This window comes from Schistocerca serialis, chromosome 2 (genome assembly GCF_023864345.2).
Source record: "Schistocerca serialis cubense isolate TAMUIC-IGC-003099 chromosome 2, iqSchSeri2.2, whole genome shotgun sequence".
NCBI classification, from domain to species: domain Eukaryota; kingdom Metazoa; phylum Arthropoda; class Insecta; order Orthoptera; family Acrididae; genus Schistocerca; species Schistocerca serialis.
This window is the reverse complement of record NC_064639.1, coordinates 349,376,067-349,400,745: the sequence shown is the minus strand read 5'-3', so window position 1 is coordinate 349,400,745 and position 24,679 is coordinate 349,376,067. Positions and strand designations below refer to the sequence as shown.

Here is a 24,679-nt window from a genome sequence, read left to right as displayed (position 1 = left end):
ATGAAAGGAGGAAGTACAAACATGTTCCGGGAAAATCAGGAATACAGAAATACGAGTTGCTGAGGAATGAAATAAATAGGAAGTGCAGGGAAGCTAAGACAAAATGGCTGCAGGAAAAATGTGAAGACATCGAAAAAGATATGATTGTCAGGACAGACTCAGCATACAGGAAAGTCAAAACAACCTTTGGTGACATTAAAAGCAACGGTGGTAACATTAAGAGTGCAATGGGAATTCCACTGTTAAATGCAGAGGAGAGAGCAGATAGGTGGAAAGAATACATTGAAAGCCTCTATGAGGGTGAAGATTTGTCTGATGTGATAGAAGAAGAAACAGGAGTCGATTTAGAAAAGATAGGGGATCCAGTATTAGAGTCGGAATTTAAAAGAGCTTTGGAGGACTTACGGTCAAATAAGGCAGAAGGGATAGATAACATTCCATCAGAATTTCTAAAATCATTGGGGGAAGTGGCAACAAAACGACTACTCACATTGGTGTGTAGAATATATGAGTCTGGCGATATACCATCTGACTTTCGGAAAAGCATCATCCACACAATTCCGAAGATGGCAAGAGCTGACAAGTGCGAGAATTATCGCACAATCAGCTTAACAGCTCATGCATCGAAGCTGCTTACAAGAATAATGTACAGAAGAATGGAAAAGAAAATTGAGAATGCGCTAGGTGACGATCAGTTTGGCTTTAGGAAAAGTAAAGGGATGAGAGAGGCAATTCTGACGTTACGGCTAATAATGGAAGCAAGGCTAAAGAAAAATCAAGACACTTTCATAGGATTTGTCAACCTGGAAAAAGCGTTCGACAATATAAAATGGTGCAAGCTGTTCGAGATTCTGAAAAAAGTAGGGGTAAGCTATAGGGAGAGACGGGTCAATACAATATGTACAACAACCAAGAGGGAATAATAAGAGTGGACGATCAAGAACGAAGTGCTCGTATTAAGAAGGGTGTAAGACAAGGCTGTAGCCTTTCACCCCTACTCTTCAATCTGTACATCAAGGAAGCAATGGTGGAAATAAAAGAAAGGTTCAGGAGTGGAATTAAAATACAAGGTGAAAGGATATCAATGATACGATTCGCTGATGACATTGCTATCCTGAGTGAAAGTGAAGAAGAATTAAATGATCTGCTGAACGGAATGAACAGTCTAATGAGTACACAGTATGGTTTGAGAGTAAATCGGAGAAAGACGAAGGTAATGAGAAGTAGTAGAAATGAGAACAGCGAGAAACTTAACATCAGGATTGATCGTCACGAAGTCAATGAAGTTAAGGAGTTCTGCTACCTAGGCAGTAAAATAACCAATGACGGACGGAGCAAGGAGGACTTCAAAAGCAGACTCGCTACGGCAAAAAAGGCATTTCTGGCCAAGAGAAGTCTACTAATATCAAATACCGGCCTTAATTTGAGGAAGAAATTTCTGAGGATGTACGTCTGGAGTACAGCATTGTATGGTAGTGAAACATGGACTGTGGGAAAACCGGAACAGAAAAGAATCGAAGCATTTCAGATGTGGTGCTATAGATGAATGTTGAAAATTAGGTGGACTGATAAGGTAAGGAATGAGGAGGTTCTACGCAGAATCAGAGAGGAAAGGAATATGTGGAAAACACTGATAAGGAAAAGGGACAGGATGATAGGACATCTGCTAAGACATGAGGGAATGACTTCCATGGTACTAGAGGGGGCTGTAGAGGGCAAAAACTGTAGAGGAAGACAGAGATTGGAACACGTCAAGCAAATAATTGAGGACGTAGGTTGCAAGTGCTACTCTGAGACGAAGAGGTTAGCACAGGAAAGGAATTCGTGGCGGGCCGCATCAAACCAGTCAGTAGACATGACAAAAAACAGAAGAACTAATACATGACAGGAATCGCTGCAGGCTACTGACTGCAACCTATGAAGAAGATAAAGCAAAACTTCAACCACAGAAAGTGTTGACAGATGATCAGAGATGAGCCGTTGGAGAGAATATGAAGAAGTCTAGGAAGAAAGGAAGAAAAAGAAACATCATAAGTCTTAGGTTGTATGTGGTCAATAGCTGGTCAAATTAAAAAAAGAAAGATATGAATAAAAATTAGAACTTTCTATGCAACTCTAATATAATACATGTTTTTTTTTATTTGAAGATTTGTCATAGGGCTATAGAGGACATGCACATCCAGCGCAATGGGTACATAAAGCAATGCATACTTGGTTTTACCCACGTAATTCCTTGATTTTTTGTTAGTGGTCTGGTTTGACAAAGTATGTAATGAACATTGTGTCACCATATGCCACCCATGACAACACATATGAACCACATACATTTCAATTTTACTTTACTTAACTCTGAAATACAACTGTCCTTCCCCTCTCCCCCCCCCCCCCCCCCCCCCCAAACAAGCCCGAGACATTAATACAAGCTTTTCTCTTTTTTCCTGTTGTAGCATATGAGGATGGCCAATGTAGGCTGAAACACATAATGGATGTTTCATAGAATGTGATTGTATCTAAAATAAAAGGGATGTCTCATTTTTAATTACTATATTTGCCAGCTTACAAGACGCACTAGCATAAAAGATGCACCCCAATTTTAAGACTTTTTTTGGGAAAAAAATGTCTCACTTAATAAATCTACTGAAAAACAGTTATAATACATATGTGCACATACATAAAATATCTAGGCAGTAAGAGTTAGGTAAAAGTGCTTACATTTTAATTTTCATTCTCAAATCTGCAAAATTCATCCTCGTAAATGAAGGTAGAAATACTTGAAGCCACTAGGTCAGAATCTGAATCCTCATATAATAAATTATTCTATGTACTATCCAGAGAATTACTATTTCCACACTTATTAAACACTTTAATCACTGTTTCAGTTTTAAAGGAGTCCTGTGAAGCTTTGACTCGCTCACAAACTTGAAAACTCTTCCTCCTTCCTGACAGTATAACTTCAAAATCTGTAGATAGCAATCAGGTGTTTCACTGCTCCTTCATAAGTACCTTGAATGGCCTTAGTAACTTGCAGTCAATATTTATACATTTAGAACTTTCAATGTAACTTTGATGGTTAAAGTAAACTAGTTAGCTCACCTGGAATTACAGCTAATTTCAGTTCACTCACTCAATTTTTAATGTCTTCTGTTCTGTGAGAAAGAAACTGGTCCCATACTAACTGGGTATGTATCCTCAGTGGGCTTCCAGGTCACTTACACCAAATTTGACCTATCCACGACCTTATTCCTCCTCTATCCATCCACCTTTTATACGGTACATGGAAAAATACTCACTTCAGCAATTATTCGTTAGGAAGTGTCTTTCTTTTAAAAATCAAAAGTGGTGGTAATTTTTTCCCATAAGCACAACAGGACAGAACGACTGAGTAATGAGTCTTTTCGTCTCCTGAAGTTTTAACAATAATGCTTTTTGTAGCCACAGCTGTGTTAGAAGGCACATCATAGGTTAGCACAATCTTATCCAGGTCTCCAATTTTTGAAAGTTCAAACTTTTCTCTTTTTATTGCCTTGATGACAAATCAATGAAATTCAACAATTTGTTCTTCGTACTTGGCTGGCACCTTCTGTGATATTTTGTCTTGGTCCACACGCAAAGCCGATACCTCTTCTCAAATGTTGAACTCCACAATATTGATCCAGTCAAGTCGGCAATCCATTTGGTATTGGCTGTTGCTTTCACTTGATGAATGATCATTTTCCTAGAAACTGGAGCCTTTCTGCAGCCCTGTTTCCATCCTCTTTATCACATGCAATCATTTGCATATTATATGCAATAGTACAGTAGTTCCATTTTTCAGTCATAATTTGCAAATAAAAATCACAATATAGCTACAAGAAATGTGGATCTCCACACTAAACACATCAATAACCAAAGATTGAATGAACAATATAAAAACTGTTAACAATGGTGCATGTGCAACTACTGAACTCTATACAATTGGAATGCTCAAAATTTTCAAGGAAGCTAACAATGAATTCTTTCAAGCCAAAAGCATAGAAATTTTGAAGAAGTAGATTTAGTGCTTCTCAGCAAATTTCACTAGCATGCCTTCTCTATCATTTCTGGCGTCTAATTCAAAGTTGTCTCTTTAAGAATTATTTTTTTAACTTCATCATTATCTTTGCATTGATGTTGTCCTACAATGTCAATTACTTTTGTTTAATTGTTCTAATAGCTCCTCATAAAGATTCTCAACTTTCTTCATCAGGGGGTAAGATGGCTGGGGCATAAACTTGTATTATTTGCAGTGAGTATTTTTTTAAATTTTTTATTCTATTCTATTGAGATTCCTTCATTGTCAACAATTTATAATTTGATCTTCATTGTCTGTGCCTCTATAGTAAAAGACATTTCCAGACAGCAGCTGCACAAGATTCTCTTTCTTTCTTCATAATTCTAATGCTCTCACTGTAGTCCCCTTGGCATTACTTATTTCCACTTCCAGTACAAGTAGTCTATCTTCAGTCCTAAGTCACCTTTCACTTTTTAGTCATTATATGAAGCTCATAGAAGCAGTCACATCTTCATAAGTAATGATATTTTATTTTAGCCAGAGTTCATGTAGCAAGGTGTTGTCAGAGAAGTAGCTGGGTGTGCCCTTTGTTACAAATACATTTGTTGGAGTTCCCTCAGCCCATTATTTTCAACATGCTATAACCTAGTCTGAGAAACCAACATCTGGGACCTCACACTTAGCAATGAGGTTTGCAGTAACCATATCCATGGTACAGTAGCCTTCCAGGCCCAAAGAGTTTGGTGAAACACATGGCCAATGCTAAATCTCAGTGAAGCACAGTTCAGAGCAGTTTCAGACCAACTGCTTGTTAATGTTGAGGATGAAAATATTCCTTCAAAGGGACAATCAGTTACAGTCAGTCAATGTTTCTCTGCCAGTCAGACAGTTTTCTATTGCAGAAAATAATGTGGTCCATCTTGAATTTGAAGATACCCACTTTCCATGCTGTCTGTGATGCAGATTGGAGAGCTGCCCTTCTGAGTCTTTTCACCAAACTGATTTCTGAGGGGGGTTTTGTCATATAGGGCTTTGGTGTGGAGGCTTAAGGTGCACTGGATGGCACATGACAGTAGCGGGGCACGTACTGTATGGTTCATCTGTAATGGTTCTTCCACTTGGACAGTCCTACCAATGACTATGCAATTGCTAGTATAGCTCTCAGCTTCATGTAACTAGCAAACCTCTCTATCTAAGTAGTCATCTGCTAAAATAAGGTGATGTCATCGGAAGGGCTGCCCTACACATTGGCATAAAATGTTACATTCAGTAACGCCTTTTCTTTAATGCTGCATTATAAATATTGGTGTCGTGTTAAATTAATATTGTCTGTCTCAGTTTGCCATTGTTCAACAGCCACATGTTACAGACTACTAAATAACTCAATTATTTTTTTGAGCACCAAAGTCAGTTACAAATGTGCTCATGTCAAAGGGCAGTGAACTGTAATGTTTCTAAACAGTCTATACCACACTGTGAAACTCTGCTTTTACAATTAGTTACAAGCAATTGTACATAAGCAACAACCATGCAGTGAGGCATAGCAAGACATCAAATAATCAAAGCAGTGTCCAGTGCATGTAATATAATAGTTATAACTCTGAATTGTATGGCAGTTAAAAAACAACTTTACAGTTATTATGAAACAATAAAATACAACAGAAGAGAACAGATACAAAACCACAAAATGTAATTCTGTATCATATGCCAAATGATCTACACAAGTTACAGTTCTGTACTTTTAAGTTCAAACTATAAAACACAGAGGAACTTTCCACATGAGGATTTTAAAATATTTGAAGACCACCCATATCACAAGATGTTGCAAAATATCCCAGATATTAAAAAAATGATCCTGACAAAAGTGTATGTTCACAAGATGACAAGTTAAAAAAATAATGAAAGAGTAACAGAAGATAAAATCTTTTGAAGCTCTTCTAAGGGACATAATAGTACGCTCGTAATTACCACTAACCTGTAATTCACCACTGTAGCCACTGCTGGGAATAAAGGGGCTCGGTAGAAACTCATAGCAGATTTTGAACATATAAAGGTTCAGCGAGGAGGCTAAGATGATTCACACTGCCTAAAACAAATAATGCCCAGTTGACTGTTGGTTCAGTCACATATGTAATTATTGTATTAAAATCAGTGGTAGGTGAAGGTGCTGCAGAAGCTTAGTACACTAATTTAAGAAATGAATGTCAGAGATGACAATAAAGACTATATGGAACAGACTCAGACTGTTATTCCACAAGACATACTGATTATTCTTTAAAGCAAATTAGAATATGCACAGATGAGATGAGGACAAACTACTTTGCCTCCAGTTCTCATATTTTCCATCAGCAAAAGAAGATCTACCTTCAGTATTGCTTAAGAAATCTCTCAAGATATACATGATAATGAAAGAAGAGAGTCCTTATGTAATGTACAGAACAAGTCTCAATATAAATTTTTCATCCAATTCTAATGTGTACTCAATAAAAATATGACTAACACAATAGATCTGAACTACAGTCTAATGGCAGCTTGCAACAAACAAGGATTTCAATGACAGATTTGATACTCTAAATGCTGGTAGGTTCAGCTACCATTACATACAGTAAAATTTCTTATAGCTTAAGCTAGAAACACCACTGAATGTCCACAGTATCTGATTGGAAGATGGAAGGATTACTATACAAAAAATCCAATATCTAAGCTTAAGGCAAGTAGTTGCCATAATTTGCAAAAGTTACAGAGACAAAACTTGTGAAATGGCAACTTTCTAATATTAATAGGGACATTAAACAATGCAATACTTTCATTACTGTAAAAGACCATTATTTACTTCCCAGAAACAGATCAATTCACTTTTCATATCTAGTCAACAGACTGCCTATGGGGTCATTCCATGTCAATTCAACCAATTTGAGAAAATGTTCCAGCTGATAGTCTCAGATTTGGCTGAAATTTAGCACACCAATGCTACCAAGTGTGGAACACTCATGTACAAAATTTTAAGTTCCCCTGCCAATTAGTTCCAGAATTATGGCTTGTGAAAGAAGGTGGCATGACCTGGAAATTGCAACCTGCATCTGGCATCTATCTTCAGACCTAACTTCAGGTCTTAATAACTTTGGAACTATCCCGCACAGTCCAGTGAAATTTTTACAACCCAGTAACATCCACTTAGAGAACACATTCTATGAATCAAAACACCAACAACATATTTCTGAGGGAAAATAAAAAATTCCAAAATGTGATTTAAAAAATGTTATAAGTTAAAAGGTACATATTGTAGGTGCCCTCTATGCCAAATATAATTCACTCAAAAAGGTTATAAATTTTTTTCTGGTAAGCTTAATGTGGCCTAAACACACACAGAACTGATCTTGCCCATATCAGTCACACAAAAATTTGAAAAATTACCTGAAAAACATGGATTTTGTAAGTGTGGTAGCACAAAAGGGACAAGTGATATCAAAGCTAAATTTCAAACACTGCATAAGTAGACCATAATATAATACGTGGCAAAATTTCAACTTGTTATTGCAAGGCATTTGTGTACAATAAAAGTTGACAGAGATGTATTTGGTTACTTTTCCTTTAATACGATTTAGCAAGTAATAGTGATGATGCAAACAGCTTGTTTCAGATAAAGCTGCAGCAATTGTTGGGAACAACAGAAAGTTAAACAATGGTAGTTTTTAGGACAGAATGAGTCATTGTTAGGCAGGAGCAACAAAGGAAACAAGCAACAATCACAGGTTACTCATGTTTTAAGATTCTAGTTCAGACTGGTCAGTACTGTTGTGGAAGTCAGTATGGAGGCAGAAGAGTATACTAGTGGTGCTTTTGTTCAAACAAGTTGCAGTATTGGTAGAGCACAAGCATCTGAATGTCATAAAACAACATATGGAACAAAATGTGGCATTCGCTTTGTACTGTATAATTTAGATGAATTGGACCAAGATTTGTTGCCATGGAGATCCGGGATACACCCTGTGGGCACAAGAAGTACAGTTCCAAGAAACTTTAGTGTTTGTTATCATCATATGAAAGTATTTCAGGATAAGTATTCTTTCCTACAAAGAAGTTGTTCTGATCCATTTCGGATTAGTAAGAAGACAGTGAAGTGTAGCCTTAGAGAAATTGATATGAAATCAGTATTGAAAGTGAATCAGTGCATGAGACTTAACATGAAACCAGGACAAAAGTTATGTTCCAGGTGTGTTACACTGCTAAAAAATGAAGAATATTCTGATAATTTACATGACAGTGATGAAGAGTATCAGCCACCTACAACCACAGCGGATGAGAAATTAAATACTTCAGTGACTGCTTTTGGTTTGTCTCTCATGCAGACACACAAAGTTGGGAAAAGAGACAGGCCCAGCTATGGTAGAAGAAAACTACAAGAAGCTCAAATGGAATTAAAACACAAAATAGCTGACACACTAATGGTGGAGTGTGTGGTTTGAGGTTTTCAGGCACTAAACAGCGTGGTCATCAGCGCCCAAACACATAGAAACAGGAACACATGCGGTGAAGGGACGAAGACGGACAGCGAACAAGGGGAACGGCTAAAAGACACAGACCTGATGCAGTTCCAAAACCTCACATACAGAGGCAAAACAAGAGGAGAAGAAACACACTAAAAAAGGAAAGGAAACACAAGGAAAAGAGAACAGAAATCGAAGTGAAATAAGTAGGTAATTGTGACTGGCGGACCTCTTAACTAATGGTGGAAGAGGAAGAACTATCTGCTCCAAAGCAACAGAAATCATGCCAGGAATGCTCTGACTTGGACAAAATTGTGCATGATTTGAAAGAAAAATGTTCCATATCCACCCACCAGAAAAAAAAGTAGCTATTCTTACCCTTGCACCTTCCAGCTGGTCTATTGACTACACTGCAAAGGAATTCAATGTTTCTACATATATGATAAAGCAAGCTAGGAAAATAAAAGCAACCCAAGGAGTGCTTCCACAGCTTCAGCAGGCTCAGGATAAGCAATTGAGTTCAGAAATAAAGGTGCTAGTGTCAGAGTTTTATGAAAATAATGACTACAGCCAAATAATGCCTGGAAAAAAAGACTATGTAATGGTGAAAATGGGAAATGTATGTGTACAGATGCAAAAAAGACTGTTGCTATCCAACATATCAGAACTATATGCAGAATTCAAGGAAAAGTATCCAATACCAAAGTAGGTTTATCACCTTCTTCCAATCTTCGGCCAAAATGGGTTGTGCCTGTAAGTGAAAGGAGCACACACAATGTTCGTGTATCTGAGACCCATCAAAATGCTAAGCTGATGTTTGCTGCTATAATGGATTCTGGCCTAGATTACAAATGTGCAATGAAGCTGCTAGTATATGACATCAGTTCTACCAGTGCATGATACACAGGTGTGAAAAGTGTCCTGGTACAGAAAATCTTGCAGAACACATGAATAACAAACTGTATGGTGAACTCGTCCTTATGGGTGATGGGTTGGGTTGTTTGGGGGAAGAGACCAAACTGCGAGGTCATTGGTCTCATTGGCTTAGGGTAGGACGGGGAAGGAAGGCGGCTGTGCCCTGTCAAAGGAACCATCCTGGCATTGGCCTGGAGCGATTTAGGGAAATCACAGAAAACCTAAATCAGGATGGCCGGACGCGGGATTGAACCATCGTCCTCCCGAATGCGAGTCCAGTGTGGATGATGATGAACTTGTTTCTTATAAACAATGGGCACACATGGATCGCACCAAGTCTTGAAACAAAGCAAAGTACAGTGGAAGATTTTGTTGAAATGTGTTGTCAAAAAATGGACAAAATGACCACTCACAGCTTCACAGCAACAGCACAATTGGCTGATCTCCAGTTTTGTAAGGATAATTTGAAACAAGATGAAATTATAGTAATACTAGACTTTTCTGAAAATTATGTATTTATAGTTCACGATGACATTCAAGGATATCACTGGGACAACAGTCAAGTAACTCTCCAGCCATTTGCGATTTACTATAGACGTGAAGCAGGTGATGAGCCTGTCATGAACCTGTACGTTTTTAGTGACTGTTTAATTCATGATGCCATTGCAGTTCATGCCCGCATTCACACTGTCATGGAATATGTGAAAAACAAGCTGCCTCACATACATTTTGCGAAATACTTCAGTGATGGGGCAGCTAGTCAGTACAAAAACTGTAAAAACCTCAAAAATTTATGCATGCATTACCATGATTTTCAGATTCACGCAGAATGGAATTGTTTCGCAACAAGTCATGGTAAAAATGAATGTGATGGTATTGGTGCTACCATTAAGCGCATGGCATCACGAGCTAGCCTGCAGAACCCTACAGAAGGTCACATTCTAACACCTCTTCAATTATTTACCTGGGTACAGAAAAATATCTCTGGCATACAATCATTCTATGTTTCGAAAGATGAGGTGAAATAAGTCGAAGAGTTGGTAAAAAGCAGACTAGAACATGTTAAAACTGTTGCAGGCACAAGAAGCCATCATCACTTCTCTCCAGCAGACTCTTGACAATGTGCAGATGAGCAGACTGTCGGGTCATAACTATAGGTTCATGCACAACATGTGTCTTCACAGTATGTCTGACTCAGGATTCAGAAGCAAAAGCAGCAACACACAACCAATTTGCTATGTTATTGCTGCTTATGATGACAAATGGTACTTAGGATGTGTTGCAGAGTGCTGTGAAGCAGAAGGTGAGGTATTTGTGAACTTCATGGCACCAGCAGGACCAGCACAATCATTTCATTGGCCACGTTTGGCAGACAGGTGTTGGATTCCTTTTGAACAAATTCTTATGACAGTTCCAGTTCCTACCACAGTGTCAGGAAGACAGTACAATTTGCCACTCAATGTACAGAGTAAGTAGCTAAAGTGTGGGAGAACTTCTGTTCAAAGCACAATCGACTAGTTTTTAGCAATTAAGGTGCAGTAAACATTAATGGTAGGTTGTGTTAATCTGTCTATATGTTGTTGCTTAGTGATTAAACAGTTGTGGGAAAGGATAAGAAGAAGCAGAACAGTTTACGATATGTTTTTAGAAAATTGTGTTGTGGAACAATGGCCACATCACCAAATACATCTGTCAACTTCCATTGTGCACAAATGTCTTGCAATAACATGCTGAAATTTTGAGATATATACCATTATGGTCTACTTATGCAGTGTGTGAAATTTGGCTTGGATACCACTTGTCTCTTTTGTGCTACCACACTTCGAAAATCCATGTTTTTGAGGTAATTTTTCAAATTTTTGTATTTTTGTGTGCATGTAACTCAGTTTTTGTGACTGATATGGGCAAGATGAGTTCTGTGTGTGTTTAGGCCACATTAAGCTTACCACAAAAAATTTTATACCCTTTTTGAGTGAACTATATTTGGCATAGAGGGCACCTACAATATGTACCTTTTAACATATTGCATTTTTTTAATCGCATTTTGGAATTTTTCATTTTCCCTCAGAAATATGTTGGTGTTTTGGTTCATGGAGTGTGTTCTCTAAATGGATGTTACTGGGTTGTAAAAATTTCACTGCATTGTGTGGAATAGCTCCAAAGTTATTAAGACCTGAAGTTGGGTCTGAAGATACATTGCCAGATGCGGGTTGCAATTACCGGGTCACGCCACCTTTTTTCACAAGTCATAATTCTGGAACCAATTGGTAGGGGAAACTAATACTTTGTACATGAGTGTTCCACACATGGCAGAATTAGTGTACTGAATTTCAGTCAAATCTGAGACTATGAGCTGGAGCCCCTGGTTGAACTGACATGGAACGACCCTATGACATGTATTTTTAATAACCAGTTTCAGCCATCAAAGATACCACCTTACATGAAAATAGGTTGCAGCCACCTTACATGAAAATAGGTTGCAGCACCTCTAATACACTAACAAGACAGTGAACACTCAAAAATTTAATGCAGGGGAATGGGATGAAGTGGATCATGTCTCTTTTTTTTGACTATTCAATTTTAATTTTTTTAATGCCCTTAAAGAAGAACATGATTCACACATCCCAATGGGGTGAATGTCTACTGTAGACATCATGTTCACTTACTGAAACTATGTAGTTTATTTTAATCTATAAGAACCCAAATAATTTATTTTGTAATTATTCCATGCTACCTTACCAAGAACTTTCTGGTTATGCTTCTACGGTGGCTTGCTTGTTACGTGTAACTGTTTTAGGGAAGGGGAATGCGATGGGTGTATATGGAATGTAGTGTCACAGTCGGGCCACTGATAGCAGTGAAAGAGAAGAGAAAGTATGAAACCTGATGCCTGGACATAATTTACTTATCTCAAAAGCACCAAATGGTCTGCTGCACTTAATATTTTTATCAGACCAAAACTTTAAACGGCCCTCACTACAGGTATACAGCAGACAGGATTGGGAATTAACCCAGGACAATTATGCATATCCTTTCTCCCTTTTACAGTCAAATACTGGCAACAAGAATTTCTTCTGCCAACCGAATTTGAAGCAGCTACTGTTTAACAAGTCTGCAGGGATGGGTTGTCAGAGAAGTTATCTGATTTGGGTTTTAACTGTGAGAGTAATTTTACATTTATAAGCTGTAGTGCAAAAAACAGCCAGGTCATTCCATGTTAAGTCATGCAATAATTCTAGGATTTGTATTCCACCATCTCAGATTTTCACAAAGCTTTGCACATCTGCTCAGAATTAAGAATTAGGAGAATTTTTGTATAATTTTTTGGTCTAAAGACAAACTTTCTTTTATACTGAATTTTCAACGTAGTGATGTTATGATAATTTGGCTTTGCAAGAATGTCCACGGAAAGTGGTACTTACCTATAGAAATACTCATAACTCAGATCTTTATGAAGCTTTTTTGCAGAAGTTAAGAGAGGCATATAGTTAAAAAAAATGGTTCAAATGGCTCTGAGCACTATGGGACTCAACTGCTGTGGTCATAAGTCCCCTAGAACTCAGAACCACTTAAACCTAACTAACCTAAGGACAGCACACAACACCCAGCCATCACGAGGCAGAGAAAATCCCTGACCCCGCCGGGAATCGAACCCGGGAACCCGGGCGTGGGAAGCGAGAAGGCTACCGCACGACCACGAGATGTGGGCATATAGTTAAAAGAAACATAATTATTGAAGCAGTTAAGTTAGGAAGAAAATTACAAAAAAATGTTAATGTATGTTGCTTTGCCATTTCTGGAAAAATTACAGAGGCATCGAAAAATGCTTATACTACATTTGTCCATCCTGTTGAGAGCCTAGTTTTGGTCTTAAATAATCCAAAAACTTGTAAATATTCTAATAACCTACAAATATTAATTGGTTTTCTATTAATATAGCTACACAAATAAATACGAAAGCAAAATACTTTTTGCTGTGATGAAACGGCCATTCCAAGTAAGTCCACTCAGGCTTGAAGTCCACTGCTTCAGATACAGTGTTATAAAATTTACATGCTTGAACATCAATTATTCTAGGCAGACAAATTAACCTTATATGTGAAAAATTTAGATCATTAATTCCTGAAAGACTATAATATATTGTATTTATCTGTGCAGCTACCCACCTGCTCACAGTAATAAGAAAGTGTTTTGTGAGCCTGCAGTAGCTTGCTTGGAACCTTCACAGGTATGAAAAAAAGCAACAATCATTGACATGTAATGTTCAACATCAATGACATGCGACAGTCAGTCCATTTGGCTCAGTTGCTCTTTGTCTTTCTGTGAGACAGGTAATATTTATTTGCGGTGCAGCCACTTATCGTTCCATTTGCAATGAAATACATTTCCAAATGACGTAGTACTCAGTTAATTATGAGAGTGAGTCAGAAATATTTTGCCCCTATTCTTTTTTTAGCCATATTATGATTGTAAATGGAAAGTCAATGTATCCAGTTCCAGTGGTGAACCTTCTTGGACTGGCCCAGTCTTATCTACTGGTAGCTTCATGGCATAGTGCTGCTGTCAGCTATTAAGATGGCTGTTATACTTCACACATTCAATAAGTGCTATTCATTTTCAGTGGAGCAAGGGATGATCACTCTTCAGAATCAATGCGGAAAAACAGCCCACCTATGGGGAAATGCGTGTCACTTTGAGACACACAAGGAGGAGGAGGAGGTTGTCGTGGTGGTGGTGGTGTGAGTTCACAAGAGATCGTGAAGACTTGCATGACAATGAGCATTCAGGGAAGCTGCATTCATCACTGACTGGTGACAACATTTCCTGTATGGATGCAATGGTGAAACCGGATCTGCGTGTGCACCTCACGGTCATTTTCCAGGAGCCTGATATTTTGTATGGGAGTGTTAACAATGACATTACAGATTCCTTACAGTACCAGAAGGCTTCATGATGGTGGATGCCTAAGCAATTGGATACACTGAATCATCTGCAACAGGGCAGAGGATGATTTCCGTGTTTCTGATCTGCTTCCTGGGAGTACAGTTATTCACATACAATGTTGAAGCCAAGATAGGAGTCCGATGGTAGTTCCACAATAAATCAATTGAATTCTACCACAGGGGCATCTCAAATTTAGTGCCCATGATGGGACAAGTATCTGAGCTGATGTGAGGACTATGTGGAAAAATAGTGAAAGGCACACACAACAGCGAACATGTTTGTAATTACCTGTGTGAACCTTATATTGGCTAATAAAAAAAAATATGAATTTGTGTAGTGTCAAAAATTACTTAGAACACCACATCATTTAATGACCTACACATCTGTAAAAGAAACACCTCAAAAATTTTTCAGAGCTGAGTGGAGACAGCAAGATTTGATATTGCTAAGGTCCAATATAAACGATTCAGAAGAAAACATTACGTGCTACGAGAATCAATGTAAAACAAGGTATAAAACTGTGTACGTGTTATAAGATTTGTGAACAAAAAACTGAAATCAGTGGACATGAAAGTGGTGCATGTGACCTGGAGGTGAAATTTCATGAGTCAGTACTAAAAGGTCAAAGTATCAAGGATGTAAATAAGATTTTAGATGATCTGATGTGCTCTCCCTTAAAACTTCATTCCATTCAAAATCACAGTATGGCCTTATAGGGCAAATGGAAGCTAGAAAAAGTGAGGCATGTTTTGGAAAAAAAGTGTACTTGTCATTACATTACAGTGCTGAACTTTCTGACGGTAGGGATGATGAAACTGTCGAACAGAATTGGTAAAACAGTCTGCAACTGATGATGAGTGCACTGACATGTTGGTAATAAAATTACAAGCATTTAAACTGCATTAATTTATGTCTAAGTGTCACAAAAGAGCCCTAAAAAAATTGGAAAAAATCTAACACACTAAAAAGCAATTCTGTTCGCTGAAAATCCCAGTTCTGTAACTCAGAATGAACTCAAAATTACCAGTGAACAAGAAGCAGCTATATAACCCATTCTGTTCTGTTTATAACAACATTATGAAAAGGATAGATTGCTATACACCGCATAGAGGAGCTATTGAGTTGTAGATAGGCATGATGAAAAGGCTGCTAAACATTCAAGTTTTCAGACAAAAACGTCTTTTTCAGAAATAGAAAAAAAACACACACACACACAAAACTACACGTGCATGCAATCTGGGGTGGTTGATGCGGTAAGGAGCAGGCGTGGGGTGTAGAGTGGAAAGGATAATTGGGTAGGGGTGGAGTAGACGATGTGATGCGTTTGAAAGCATGCAGGTAGGTTGTGTGGACAGGCTAAAGCTGCTATGTGCAGAGTCGGGAGCTGTCATTGAGATGAAGTAAATCATGTTAGGCAGCATATTTAGCAACTGGTGGTCCAGCTGTCTCTTGGTTACAGTTCTGTGGTCGCCATTCATGCGGAAAAATAGCCTGTTAGTTGTCATGTCCAAATACAAAGCAGCACAATGATCCACCTTAGTTTGTACATCACATCCGTCCCTACTCCACCCCTGCTCCCAACCCCTCATCTCACAGCTTGTATCCCTACAACAGACCTAGATACATGAACTGCCTCATACATCCTCCCAGCTCCACCTACTCCAGGCCGGTCACAGGCATCACCTATCCCATCAAAGGCAGGGCTATCTGTGAAAGCAGCCATGTGATCTACAAACTAAGCTACAACCACTGAGCTGCCTTCTATGAGGGAATGACAACCAACATGCTGTTTCTCCATATGAAAGGCCAAACTGTGACCAAAAGTTAGCTGGACCACCCAGTTCTGAACATGCTGCCCAACACTACATGCTTCACTTCAACGACTGCTTCACAGCCTGCACCATCTGGATCCCTCCTATCAACACCAGCTTTTCTGAATTACAATAGTGGGAAATCTCCTGACAACATTTCCTTTGTACCCATAAACATTTGTTGGTTGGCTGATTTGAGGGAGGGGACCAAACAGTGAGGCCGTCAGTCCCATCAGATTACGGAAGGATGGGGAAGGAAGTCAGCCATGCCTTTTCAAAGGAATCATCCTGGCATTTGCATGGAGCAATTTAGGGAAATCCAGAAAATCTAAATCAGGATGGCTGGATGAAGGTTTGAATCGTCGTCCTTCCGAATCCGAGTCCAGTGTGCTAACCACTGTGCCACCTCACTCGGTGTCCCATAAAAGTGTTGGCCACAACCTTCGCTACTCCCTCTCCTTCACTTACCAATCACCCTCCCCACCCACATTCCAGCACTTCACATGTCTTCTATTCCACCAATGCACCTACAGCCTTTCCTCCTCCTCACCCCCCCCCCCCCCCCCACACACACACATACACAACTTAGTACAGCTGCCCAACCATACATAACAGCCCTATACTGTGTCCACCACCTCCCTGCATGCTCTCATAGGCAGCACATCATCTTCCCCAATCCCTATCCTACTATTCCTCCCTCTCCCTGCTCCATTCCCACTCCTTACCCAACCACTCACCCCAGATTGCTGCACACTGTAAGTCCACACTCAGGCCACTGCGCGGCTGGAGACAGTGGCCGTGTGTGTGTGTGTGTTTTCTATTTCTGAAGGAGGACTTTTTTTGTCCAAAAGCTTAAATGCTTTGCAGTCTTCTTCATTGTGCTTGTCCATGAACATGTGGATAACCTCTCAAGAATAAAGTGATGTTTTATTCCAGTATGTCACACTGTAATTTACTTATTTTGATATTTACTCACAATATAAAACAACAAACAAATGTTTCAAATTGCTACAGGGAATTTCTCATAAGATGAACCTTATTAAATTTTTTAAAACCTAGCACTGGTTGTGAATTTGAAGAAAAGCACGAAGCTCCACATACACCACTAGTAGTTGGAAGACTACCACCTGCCACTGGTAAAGATTACGGATTTTGAAACTAAAACAGAAAGAGATTTAAAAAGGTACTCTGCAAGAACATGAATGCCACAGCTAACTCAGTCAATCACACCAAGCAAAATAATACTGCACTGTATAACTTCTATATTTAAAATGTAGCTACCCTTTAAATGTAATGTATGGAAAAGAAAAGAGCTAAAGCTTACCTCATTGTGTTTTCCATTTTCCCAAATTATCTGCCTTCAATTTCTGTTTAATGGAACATAAACAGAACGAACTATTAGTCTATTCAAACAGTACAGAAGTTCTTCTAAAGTGATACTCATTTTTATACGGCTAGTTTATCAGTAAAATAAAACATTGCCTACAAATATTAATTATATCATTAGTGAGGACCACACCATCAATGGGAATTCAAGTCAGATCACATATAATTTTGAAGAGGATTCAACCAAAAGATTTATGGATCCTTATAACAGAAAACTATAGTGTATGGCACACACATTCTTTGCTCCCTTTCTTCTTAAAACATTGATAAAACCTGCTTAGATTTTCACTTCATTATTTCTCACCTTTGCTTCATACATACAAAAGTTAAAAAAAAAAATTAAGCATCAGCAATACGAATCAGTATTAAATGATCTTTCTTTTGTTTCCTTTTACTGTCTACAACATTGGAAATAAATTAAAGACTATATGAAATTTCTGTATTACACTGACACATTATCAAAACTTAAGACTAAATTTATTATGCAACATTAGTGAATTTACAAATCGGCAAATATAATAATCCAACAGTACCTCCCAATGATTTCTCCAGTAATGATAACTAAATTTAGTTAGACAATGTTTGTTAACTAATCGGACTTGTCATTACATTTTGGCCACTTCTGCTCAGATTTAATAAACACTTTCAACACAAAACTTCTAGTGGTCTTTCATAAAAGACAAATTTCTTAGGACTTTTATGTTTAGAAAGTGATTGAAACGTGTATAACAATGAAAATGTTTAGGGCGCGACACTTGTAATATCAGTGAAAAATGAGACTTGTAGGCAACAAACTGGTGAAATTGACTTAAGTTCAATTAATGTGTATTTCCTGTACATATGCCATGTAAAATGACACTAAAACTGAAACTCTTATGGAGAAATACCACTACCACATCAGGAAACCAAAATCTGTCTCGCAGTCAGATTCAGAACACAATCTTGCTCTTCAGAATATATGGTTCAACCTAAATCAATTACAGCAAATGCTGGGACAGGTTGATATCTTTCACTATTCGATACAATCTAAGCTTGTGATGTCAGGTTTTAGAGATGTTTCTCAGCCGAATATATCAGATTTTGCTGTATTCCCTGAATGTCTACAACTATCAAATGAAGTTTCAAATGAAACGTACTATTTTGGGCATCATGTTCTAAAATTTAACACTAGCAACTGGAGAGCAGTAGAGAATGCATGTACAAATTCGGTATACCTTTGGGGTTTCTCTAATTTTTAAAAATATATTTGTGTGCTTTTCTGACAAAGGGGGTTGAACAGATTATAGACTAGGAGGGATAACTGCATCAAAATAGTCTTTGGGCTGAAGACTGCAACAGCAATAGACAAGGAAATGTATCTGGCTTCTCCTGAATGCCATCCAGTGCAAGATCACTAAGTCACCTCAAACAGTAATTTGGAACAAGGATAGGGTAACGTCAGACCACCTTAAAGAAAAGTCACATAAGTTTATGTTGTATCACTGAGATAAATTTTGCCAGCATTTTTAAGTATTCGACTGACAGCTGCTAGCCCCACTACAGTACTGACCTCATTCATAGGTGGCAAATACAGGTTTATGGATTACCTACAATTGTCTAGGTCACTGGAGGTGGAGTATTAGTTTGTATTGGGCACGGTTGGAGACGAAAATCAGCCCTGACCTACATGAGGTAATCAGTACCATTTACTTCAAGCATTTTGGTGACTTCATATTAAAACTACATTAAGTTGTATGGAAATAGACTCAAATCCCTTTCTTACTGAATATGAGTCCAGTGTCTTAACCACTTCACCTCCTCATTAGGTACCATTCATGGAAGCTGTTCATGGCTCTGTTTGTCATTGGGGACAAACTACTGGCAATTACCTATGATATTGTTTCCTTTCGATTGTTCAGCAAATCTGTTCCAAAAATGGAATATTAATGTCATATGGCACACCAGCTTGGAAAAGGAGAGATGGGAAATCTGGCACGCTGGTGAATTAGTAAATCTCATTTACCAGATGGATGGGGAAAATCAACAGAAAAAAAACTACTTCATTGAGAGCTTTCAACAATTATGAAAAACTACTCTTTCCCTTGTTTGCACAGATTTTTATTGTTCAAATAAATGTGGTTATGATCACTTTCAATACGATTGTTATTTGTGTCACATTCTGCTCAATGGCTTGTTCTCACCAACTGTATGGTATTACTATAGCACACATATGTAAATTTTTGAATATTATGCTACATGCCTATCAACTGATGGAGACCATCTTTAAACTACACACTAAAATTGGTCTAAATGTATGAAATTGGACATTTAGCACACTGCTACACAACATTTTCACTTCATTGTCTTCTAAATGGCACTTTATTAAATACGGTGAAATTTAAAATTTTTCCTCAATATCGATAAAAATTTTCCCAATAACATTAAAATGAGCTGAGCACACCTCTTACACATAATGTTAACAATATTCTACCAGTATGATGTTTATAGGAAAAGCTTGCAACTCACCTAGGGCTGGGGGAGGGATGCCGACTCAGTTTTCGACCAGACACAAGTGAAGACATTTAGATGCAACAGAGTTGTGGCAGCAATCACATGTCTGTGGTGCACACTGGCAACTCACCTTGGGTTAGGTGAGGGAGGTGGCAGGTGGGATGCTGATTCAGTTTTTAGGCAGACACAAGTGAAGATATTTAGATGTAATAGAGGTGTGATTGCAATAGCATGTTTGTGGTCCTGAAGTCATGTGTAAATGTGAATGGTGTGTGAGGTGATACATGTAGAGAGAGAGAGAGAGAGAGAGAGAGAGAGGCAATGAGCAGTGTGTAGCAATTTTTAATGTGGAATTCCATTATGCTGACTTTAAACATTTCTTGGAATATTCTGGGAATTGCCAAGAAAAAGTCATTTCAAACTGATCCATAAATTTGTGTGATATTTGAGAAGTTGCTGACAAACAGAATCAATAAGTTTTAAAAGGCAATATTTTTACAACTTGACAAGTGTTTCCTCAGAACTACAAAAATCCATTCCACTGTTACACTTACTTATTTCAAAAATTTTAGTTCTGCACCTGATCTTTCTGTCGGGAGAAAGATCACCTGCAGCACCTCATGAAAACAATCACAAAAATGAGTGGTGTCAACAGTCCAAATTACATAATGACAAGAGATGTAGCTCTAATGGATTAATCATAAGCAGGATGCTCCTACAACACCTGTTACAAGGGCAGGTTCGTTTTGAGACTTGAAATATTAGAAGTGTCTTTCATGATGGTGATGAACATCTAATGCAAAATCCCCAAAATGTCCACAACCTTCTTCTTTCTTCAATGAAGAAGTGTATCATTTCATCTAGTACTTAGAATAGGAAGGATCTCGCATCATTTATTTACTACACATTTGCAATACATTTCCCTCAAATGATAAAGAAAGACACCCTAACAGCAGAGGCAGGAACTTCCTGAAAACTATTGTAGAGTGTTAATGAAACTGAAGGCCTGTCCCAGATTTATAATGGAGGAATAAAAGATAGATTATGTTTTCATGAAATTGCAACTCCTAACGTTAGGATGATTGGACACAAATGAAACATTTGATATTTACATAGATGTATTCATGATCTAACTTGTTCTTTACTATCTTGCAGTACTTGTCTTACATGAGATTAATAGTTTTCTTGCAAAAGAAAAAAGTAACGATATTAAGTATGATCACAACCTGCCAAAGACGACTAAATTGTTTGTTTACAGGACAACAGAAGATACACAAATATTTCTTCTTGTGGGAGGAATTGTTTCCTTAACATTCAACATACAGGAATTGTAGAAGTGCGTAGTACAGTCTTATGTGACTTACGCTGGATGTTTCGATTTCTTTTGTCTTCTGCACGCCTCAATCATCGGTACGAACATTCAAATTCCCACAAAAAACACGGTTTCCCAGCAAAATAAAACCCACGGGCAATCTCCTGTTACTTAATTCTGCTTAAGATGGCCTTCTTATGGGCTTAAGACTTTAATCAACAAATTATATGCCTTTAACATTTGAAATCAGAAATACATTTCACCCACATCGAAAGAACTTCCTTTCAACGACGCACCATTATTAGCCGACGTGTGGAATACCACAATATTACTCAGTATTATTCGATAGTAAAATAACTACACAATCAAGAACGTTTAAAAACAGCTACAAGTTCTGATATTTATTTTCTGAATCCAAATCGTACATAACGAAAGACACCGGCAAAACCAAACAAATGTCAGAAATTGCATTGTGGAACTTCCAATGCATTCCCTATCATTAAGAACTAATGATGCACTTAATACACACCAAGTTCAGTAGACCACTTGCCACCTGCTGAAGCACTGCTGACTATTTACTTATTTATTTATTTATTTCGATTCAAATCAAATCCTGCAACAAACGAAACACACTATCTTTGACAATATGACAGACGATACTCTTTCGACCAATAGTGCAACAAAGATATTCTGTGGCCGTAACCCCGCAGATTGACAGGCCTGCCATTGTACGTAAACAAAACTACAACCACTTGCGGCTTATTTGTCAGTTTTCTATATTGTTAGTGACTCGATTGGTCTTGACGTACGTAGCAAAACAATTAATAACGTAGGAACAAGTTTAAATGACAGAAACCGAAGGGTCGCATGATGTGACTTTAGTATAAAAGACGTACAAAGACATCGTCTAATGATATTACGTTTTCAGATTTCAATTTAATAATATGTTACTTACTTTTGTTTCACGTCCATGCATACTAGTGATACAAAGATCCAGTTATACTTACAAGTTTAAGGAACATTAGCATCGACAGTGGCAGATTTAGACCAGTATGTACATTAGTTGGCAACAGTCCAAAATATGACCCTGTCGATGTGCTGACCTGAACGGCCCCGCGATTTCAAATCTACAACTTCTGTTAGGACAATATCTGGATTTTAAACTGTAGCCGTTTGCAATTAAAAATACACGACAAAATCTGTATTATTGCGCACTAATGATATTAGCTCAGGGCATTCTGATAAATGAGAAAATAATTCAGCAATGTCACGAGCGCTACAATTAGACTGTGGCAACAACAATTAGATTAGAATACATGAGATTTACTTTCATTCCAATTGATCCGTAGTGAGGAGGTCCTCCAGGATGTAGAATATGTCAGAAAAACAATAATACATGACATATATTTACAACTAAAACAAATAAGCCATGTACCTTCCACAGGTCCCCAGTGGAATGATCGTCCTTTTTTTATGAACGCTATATGAAAGGATCATTTTACAATATTCATTTACTAAGATTGCATTAATGCACTGAATTTAAAATTTTAAAAATGTTTTTTTTTGTTTATAAGTTAATAAACATACAACGGAACTACTAAATTACTTATATACAATGAACTCATTACTTCACTGAAATGCTGCAGGGTTAGATTGTACTTCAGTGCAGTAATGAGTTTTATATATATATATCAGTTAGTTCTACCGACAAATTTATCAATGGAGTATAAGAAGTTGGCCACCAATAAACCCTTTAGGTTTCTCTTAAACTGAATTTCATTGGTTGTTAAGCATTTTATGGCTGTTGGCAAGTTATTGAAAATGTGTGTTCCTGAATAATGCACACCATTTTGAACAAGAGTAAGTGACTTTAAATCCTTGTGAAGATTATTATGAATGAATTTATTCATTCATGACGCAAAATAAGGGACACTTGGACTACCTCCACTAACCTAAGTCATCTGTCCGCCATCTCTTCCTAGGGATTGGTGAGAGAAGGACTCAGCCTGCATTGGGCTAGTGGAGAGACGAAAGTGTGTACTATATTTATTTTGGAACAATTTATTAAGAGAAGGAGTATATTTATTACACTGACACAAAACACACACTCTGACATGCTTGGGTTCACATCACACAGCCTACAGACATGAAAACCACTAAAAAGACTCTGTAAACGTGCTTGCTAATCGTCAACTGTCAAAATTGTGCACCAGTCTTTATTTAAACAATTTGAGCCACTACCGCCATCTGGTGCATTCACCGCGTGGTCCAGAGCCCAACTGAGCTAGTACACAGTACTGCCACCAGAGGGCACTGTTGTCTCTGACGTCATGTGCTTGACCTCTTTCTCTCTCTATCACCATTCTCACGGGACACATCTGACACATGCTACTGACGTCACAGCATATAGCCCACATACGTATACAGATGTAACATTTCTGCAATAGAAGTCTGTGCACGATTCAAGCAGAACATGTGGGCGCCACTGCTCCTGCCCCAAATCCTGCCCCGACTGCAGCCGGGCACTCCACGCAAAGTCCCACACCCATGCGGTGGCAGCATCCCCATCATACTTGAAACACCTGAGAAATTCCTCTCCAAATACGTGATCACCAAGGCGCCTTGGATTACATGATTGCATGGGAGCGAAGACCTATTTTCAAAGTGCAGATGCTCCAGGGTGGCCCATGTGCACATGCAAGCTGGCGAAAACACCCTTAATTATAAGAGCATTCTTCCTGTTTGGAAACAGATCACTGTCTAAGCACAGACGGGGCTGATCATGCACATCTAACAATGTTCTCAACCTTATACTGATTTCACATGACTATGTAAAAATAAATGGCTCAAATGGCTCTGAGCACTATGGGACTTAACTTCTAAGGTCATCAGTCCCCTAGAACTTAGAACTACTTAAACCTAACTAACCTCAGGACATCACACACATCCATGCCCGAGGCAGGATTCGAACCTGCGACCATAGCGGTCACGCAGTTACAGACTGTAGCGGCTAGAACTGTTCGGCCACCAAGGCCGGCATGTAAAAATAAGAACCAAGTAGACCTCCCAGAAACTGTATAGTGTGCCAGAAATAGTTAAGGCTCGCTTTATGGATGTCTCAGATTGTATGCATGGAAATTCTTGCCCTAACAGAATCTGTTGACGAAAATAGCGCAGAATAACGTCGAATGCAGTCTTCCTCGTTGACCTAGCGAAATACCCCTCAATCACGTGTTACCCATCCTCCTTTCATCACACACAAACGTTCCCTCCGCTATGTAGAGGCTCCTATATCCCAGCACAA

General features: G+C 38.3%; 1 protein-coding gene across 6 annotated transcripts in view; it reads right to left on the bottom strand.

Annotated features, from left to right (window-relative positions):
* LOC126457154 (zinc finger protein 385B-like) overlaps positions 1–22,033 on the bottom strand; it is a 135,514-nt gene extending 113,481 nt beyond the window's left edge. For 3 of the 6 annotated variants that reach the window (XM_050093226.1, XM_050093232.1, XM_050093230.1), the window contains exons 1-3: positions 21,905–21,992; positions 17,512–17,554; positions 6,006–6,116 (exon numbers count right to left, since the gene is read on the bottom strand). In XM_050093226.1, coding sequence (XP_049949183.1) covers positions 6,006–6,061 — 56 coding nt within the window. In that variant the 5' untranslated portion in view covers positions 6,062–6,116; positions 17,512–17,554; positions 21,905–21,992. Of the gene's footprint in view, positions 1–6,005; positions 6,117–17,511; positions 17,555–21,642; positions 21,744–21,904 lie in introns of those variants that run through there. The other 3 variants (XM_050093228.1, XM_050093231.1, XM_050093229.1) reach the window with 3 other exon arrangements.
* Between the last annotated feature and the right edge of the window lie 2,646 nt (positions 22,034–24,679).